Source organism: Mandrillus leucophaeus, unplaced genomic scaffold (genome assembly GCF_000951045.1).
Source record: "Mandrillus leucophaeus isolate KB7577 unplaced genomic scaffold, Mleu.le_1.0 Scaffold43, whole genome shotgun sequence".
In the NCBI taxonomy this organism is placed as follows: Eukaryota; Metazoa; Chordata; class Mammalia; order Primates; family Cercopithecidae; genus Mandrillus; species Mandrillus leucophaeus.
In genome coordinates this window covers 3,895,876-3,901,966 of record NW_012104587.1, presented here as the reverse complement: position 1 = coordinate 3,901,966, position 6,091 = coordinate 3,895,876, and the positions used below count along the sequence as shown (strand labels likewise).

Here is a 6,091-nt window from a genome sequence, read left to right as displayed (position 1 = left end):
AAAAAAAAAAAAAAAAAAAACACACACACACACACACATAGCTGGGCGCCGTGGCTCACACCTGTAATACCAGCACTTTGGGAGGCCGAATCAGACAGATCACCTGAAGTCAGGAGTTCAAGAGCAGCCTGGTCAGCATGGTAAAACCCTGTCTGTACTAAAAATACAAAAATTAGCTGAGCATGGTGGTGCACACCTGTAGTCCCAGCTACTTGGGAGGCTGACAGGAGAATCAGTTCAACCTAGGAGGCAGAGGCTGCAGTGAGCAGATTGTACCACTGCACTCCAGCCTGTGCAACAGAGCGAGACTCTGTCTCAAAACAAAGCAAAACTATAAACTAGAAATAGAAGGGAACTTTTGGGTAGGTGCAGTGGCTCACTCTTGTAATCCCAGTACTTTAGGAGGCTCAAATGGGAGGATCGCTTCAGCATAGGAGTTTGAGATCAGCCTGGGCAACAAAGTGAGACCCCATTGCTACAAAAAATAAAAGAAATTAGGTGGACATGGTGGTTTGCACCTGTGATCCCAGCTGCTTGGAAGGCTGAGGCAGGAGGATCCATTGGCCCAGGGAGTTGAGGCTGCAGTTAGCCATGATTGCGCCACTAGCCCCGGCCTGACCTGGGATGATTTGTAACGTGATGTTTCATTGGTGGTTTGGAACATTTTGGTTCACTGAATTATGCACATCCTCCAAATATTGATACATTTCATTATACAGTATCGAAAAATATTTGTTAGTATCACTACAATCTTAAAAGTGTTGACGTATTTGGAAACTGTCAAACTCAGAATGGTGGACGGAAACTTTCCAAAATTTAAATTTTCACTTGAAAGCCCAAAATTTATTGTTGACAACAAGTATTGTCAGTTCTTTTCCTTGAGTTGACATGCCTATTTTATTCATTTTTAAGAAAGTGTCTGTCAAACTTCCAAGTATGAATAACAACCATAGTTTGTCTGTTAGCTGATCATTCAAGTAAAATATTCCATGAAGAAAAGCAGACAGTTCAGTTTGCAGCTTAAACAGTCACACATGTAAGTTTCCCTAAAATAACCATCATATTTTGGTATGCAGCAGAAGCGCTTTATGCATACTTTGTGTTTTATCACATAACATTTAAAAAGATATGTAGTTAAAGATTGAGATTTTATAAAATGGTTGCTTTTTTTTTCCTGCTTCCTCAAGGATATTCAGTGAAACTGGATTTTTTTTTTTTTCCTGTGCAGCAGTAAAGATTACTTTGACTGATAGTACAGCCTAGTGCAACTGGCTAGATTTGTGCTAAGGCACTGGCAATTTTGCCCACCATTGCTTTTGCAATCATGGTTACAAATATTAACACAGTGAGAAAGGCAAATAACACCTTAGTATTATTATGAAAATAGTTTTACCCTTGAAGATCCATTGAAAGGGTCTTCAAGACCCTTAAGGGTCCCCAAAGCACACTTAAAGTACAAGTGCTCTAACAAATGATTAACTTTCACAGTGGGAATTTCAGGTCTTGGCAGGTCGAGAAGTCATTCTGTACCAATGTTCAGACCACACCACCTAGGTGATCACTTCTTCCCCATGAGGACTGGATCAGCACACACAGTTTGACTTATGCTTCTTTAGCACAGTGGAAGTGTCATTTTTACTCTAGTAATGTCTACTCTCTCCAGAGCTTTCCTTCATGTCTTACTTGTCTCTTGTTTGTTTACCTTCTAGAGGAGAAGAGATAGAAAATAAGGAGGTCATCATCCAGGAGCTGGAGGTAGGGAAAGAAGCATACGACTTCTGGAAAAGTGACTCTTTAAGCTAAGGATGCATCCACATTCAGGTTTTAATTATTTCCTACAAACTGAGTCACAACCTCCGCTTGATAACTTGGCTTCTTCCTGCTACATCTCCTTTGCAGAGGAACTTTACTGTTTTTCCAGGGAAATTTAAAGCCTGTATTCTTTCTCAGTTTTCCTAGTTGAAGTGTCAGCACCTTTGAGGCTGAGAGCTTTTTGTTTTCACCAGAGTTTCCAGCCTTGGGCAGCTCTCTTTTGTGGCAGCTGGCATAGAGAAAGATTCCGAAGGACTACCTCCTTCCAGGGCTCTGGGAAACCCACCATCCCAACCACTGCCTGGTACTTGACGTTCAGGAAACTCGACTGTAAATACACAGACAAGGCTGCTGTGTATTCATTTTAATTGGAAACATTTGCAATTGCCTTATTCCGACTTCATTTTCATTCCTTTCTACCCAGTTCCTCTAGCTTTAGGTTTTTCTACAGAAAGAAGACTGAGCAGGTGGTCAGCTTTACAAATTGGTGAAAACAATGGACAAGGAGTTAGAGTTCTCGGGTTTGGCCCTGGATTCCAGTTCTGGCGTAGCCACCAATTAGCTATGTGACCGTTGGCAAATCATATATCAACTTGGATCTTAATTGCCTCATTTGGAAAATGAGAGGTTTAAACTAGCTTTTCCTCTTCTGACTTCACAATTCAGTGATTTGTGACTATTGTGATTTCTTAAGACATATGCCTCCACATTTCAAAGCAATTAAATACACTTAAACACAAAACTCTGTGAAACCAAAACTGAGTCATACCCTTAAGAAGGTACCTCTTTGGCTAAGTGTTAAAAGATACATTAGGATCTTGCAGGACCCTCAAGGACATCATTATGAATGAGTTATTTTAACATAGGACCAAGAAAATGTTCTACCTGGTTTTTGTTTTTGTTTGAGATGGAGTTTTGCTCTGTCACCAGGCTGGAGTGCAGTGGCGCGATTTCGGCTCACTGCAACCTCCACCTCCCGGGTTCCAGTGATTCTCCTGCCTCAGCCTCCCAAGTAGCTGGGACTACCAGCGTGCACCACCACGCCCAGCTAATTTTTGTATTGTTAGTAGAGATGGGGTTTCACCATGTTGGCCAGGATGGTCTTGATCTCTTGACCTCATGATTCACCCACCTCAGTCTCCCAAAGTGTTGGGATTACAGGTGTGAGCCACTGCGCCCGGCTGTTCTACCTATTTTAATTATGGGCAGAGTAGGCTTTATTTCACTTTGTTTCAGTTAACCTGAGCAGTGAAAAGCTCATGGAAGCGTAACAGAGAGGAGGGAATACAGACTTTAGAGCCAATCAAACCTGGATTTGAAGTGTCCATACTAGGATAGTGTCTAGCTTCTAATTATAATAGCTAATATTTATTGAGTAATTACTATGGGAAGTGTTCTGCCATTCACAATTTGACTTTGGGCAAATTACCTACCCTCTCTGAGTCTGTTTCCTTACCTGTCAAATGGGGTTAATAAAGAAGGCCTGTTTCAAGACTGAGGATTAGAAATAGATGTCTGCAATGCCTGCCACACAGTAGCTCAATAATTAGTAGCTTGAGAGCATTTACATTCACCATATGTCATATTTCCAAGATGCATTTGATATGCATATGCGTCTTTCTCTTATACTCACTAGTTTGGGGTCAGATGTTATCATTCTGTTTTGGTCATTTAGAAAACACTGAAGCCGGGCACTGTGGCTCACACCTTTAATCCCAGCACTTTGGGAGGCCAAGGCAGGTGGATCACCTGGAGTCAGGAGTTTAAGACCAGCCTGGCCAACATGGCAAAACCCCATCTCTACTAAAAATACAAAAATTAGCTGGGTGTGGTGGCACGTATCTGTAGTCCAAGCTACTCAGGAGACTGAGGCAGGAGAATTGCTTGAACCTCGGAGGCGGAGGTTGCAGTGAGCCAAGATCGCACCACTGCACTCCAGCCTGGACAACAGAGTGAGACTCCATCTCAAAAAAACCCCGGAAAACATTTACTGAGAAGCAGGATAGCCTATGGGTTAAGACTAGGAGCTCTGGAACCCTACTACCTTGGTTCAGATCTTGGCCCCGCTATTTCTAGTTATGTAATCTAGACTACATTTTTTCACTTCTCTTTGTCTGTTTCCTCGTCTATAAAATGGGAATAACAGAATTGCCTATCTCACAGGGGTTTTGTGAGAGTTAAATTAATTAATATGTATGAAAACACGGCCGGGCTTGGTGGCTCACGCCTGTCATCCCAGCGCTTTAGGAGGCCAAGGCAGGAGGATCACCTGAGGTTAGGAGTTCGTGACCAGCCTGGCCAACATAGTGAAACCCCATCTATACCAAAAATATAAAAGTTAGTCAGGTGTGGTGGCAGGTACCTGTAATCCCAGCTACTTGGGAGACTGAGGCAGGAGAATCGCTTGAACCCGGAAGGCAGAGGTTGCAGTGAGCGGAGATCATGCCATTGCACTCCATACTCCAGTCTGGGCAGAAGAACAAAACTTCATCTCAAAAACAAACAAAAGGCTGGGCGTGGTCGCTCATGCCTGTAATCCTAGCACTTCGGGAGGCCAAGGTCGGCAGATTGCCTGAGCTCAGGTGTTCGACACCAGCCTGGGCAACATGGCGAAACCCCATTTCTACTAAAAATACAAAAAAATAGCTGGGCGTGGTGGTGCGTGCCTATAATCCTAGCTACTTGGGAGGCTGAGGCACGAGCACTGCTTGAACTCAGGAGGTGGAGGTTGCAATGAGCCAAGATTGTGCCACCGCACTCCAGCATGGGTGACATAATGAGATTCTGTCTCAAAAAAAACAAAAAACAGAAACACTTCCCATAGTAATTACTCAATAAATATTAGCCAGTGTAATTATAAGCTAGACACTGTGCTACTATGGACAATACAAAGATAAGACACAATTTCTTTTTTTTTTTTTTTTTTGAGACAAGGTTTCACTCTGTTGCTAGGCTAGAGTGCCGTGATGCAATCATAGCTCACTGCAGCCTTGATCTCCCAGGTTCAGGTGACCCTCCCACCTCAGCCTCCCGAGTAGCTACGACTACTGGCGTGTGCCACCACACCCAACTCATTTTTGTATTTTTGGAGAGATGGAGTTTTGCCATGTTGCCTAGGCCAGTCTCGAACTCCTGGGCTCAAGCAATCCACCTGCCTTGTCCTCCCAGAGTGCTGGGATGACAGGCATGAGCCACTGTGCTGGCCACAGTTTCTATCTTCTTTGAACCCAAACATGAGAACACTGAAGCTTAGGGTGAAATGACAAGCCTGGGACTGAAATTGAGACTTTTTCCCCATAGAAATTTAGTAGTCTTTATGATGCCAAATTAATTAGTGTAGACTAATAAGCATTAGCTTAATTAGGGACTAATCGATTCAAATTTAAAGTGAATGGGAAAAAAAGTTTGACTTAAACAAAAGCAAAATACTATATATCAGTAAATACCAGTGTTGTTCATTCATTCAATGTACATTTAGTGAAGACTTGTTGTGCGTTATTCACGATAGTAGACACCATAGGAGGGATACTAAGATAAATCAGGTGTATATTCTACTTCAAGTAGATCTCACAGTAAGGAATATAAAACATTTGTATGTGGAATGTAGTAAAGACTCCAGGCTAACTACTGTTCAGTTTGATACTAACAGTTAATTACAACTTGGTAAATCAGGGAAAGCTTTCTGGGGGAGATGACTTTTGAACTATGCCTTAAAGGATAGTTGAATTTGGACAAGTGCTGATGGGTGGAAAGGGCATTTCAGGAAGAGAAATTCCCTTTCTATGCAAAAGTGTAGAAACGGAGAAGTAGGATGGGTGCAGTGGCTCACGCCTGTAATCCCAGCACTTTGGGAGACCAAGGAGGGCAGAGCATAGTGAGCTATGATTGCGTCACTGCACTCTAGCCTAGGCGACAGAGTGAAACCTTGTCTCCAAAAAAAAAAAAAAAAAAAAAAGAAACTCCTGAGCCTAGGAGTTCAAGACCATCCTGGGCAACATGGTGAAACCACATCTCTATAAAAAATAAAAAAATTAGACGGGTGTGGTGGTGCACGCCTTTAGTCCCAGCTACTGGGGAGGTTGAGGTGGGAGGATCACTTGAGCCCAGGAGGCAGAGATTGCAGTGAGCAGAGATCATGCAACTGCACTTCAGCCTGGGCCACAAAGCAAGGCTCTCTCAAAAAAAAAAAAAAGAGGCCGGGCGCGGTGGCTCACGCCTGTAATCCCAGCACTTTGGGAGGCCGAGGCGGGCGGATCACGAGGTCAGGAGATCGAGACCA

At 43.2% G+C, this 6,091-nt stretch overlaps 1 protein-coding gene across 1 annotated transcript in view; it reads left to right on the top strand.

Annotated features, from left to right (window-relative positions):
• The window catches only part of LOC105549121 (chromosome unknown open reading frame, human C11orf85), a 20,111-nt gene that overhangs the window by 2,370 nt on the left and 11,650 nt on the right, over positions 1–6,091 (top strand). Inside the window, exon 2 of the mRNA XM_011993525.1 lies at positions 1,710–1,755. Within this exon, the coding sequence (XP_011848915.1) occupies positions 1,710–1,755 (46 nt within the window). The remainder of the gene's footprint in view (positions 1–1,709; positions 1,756–6,091) is intronic.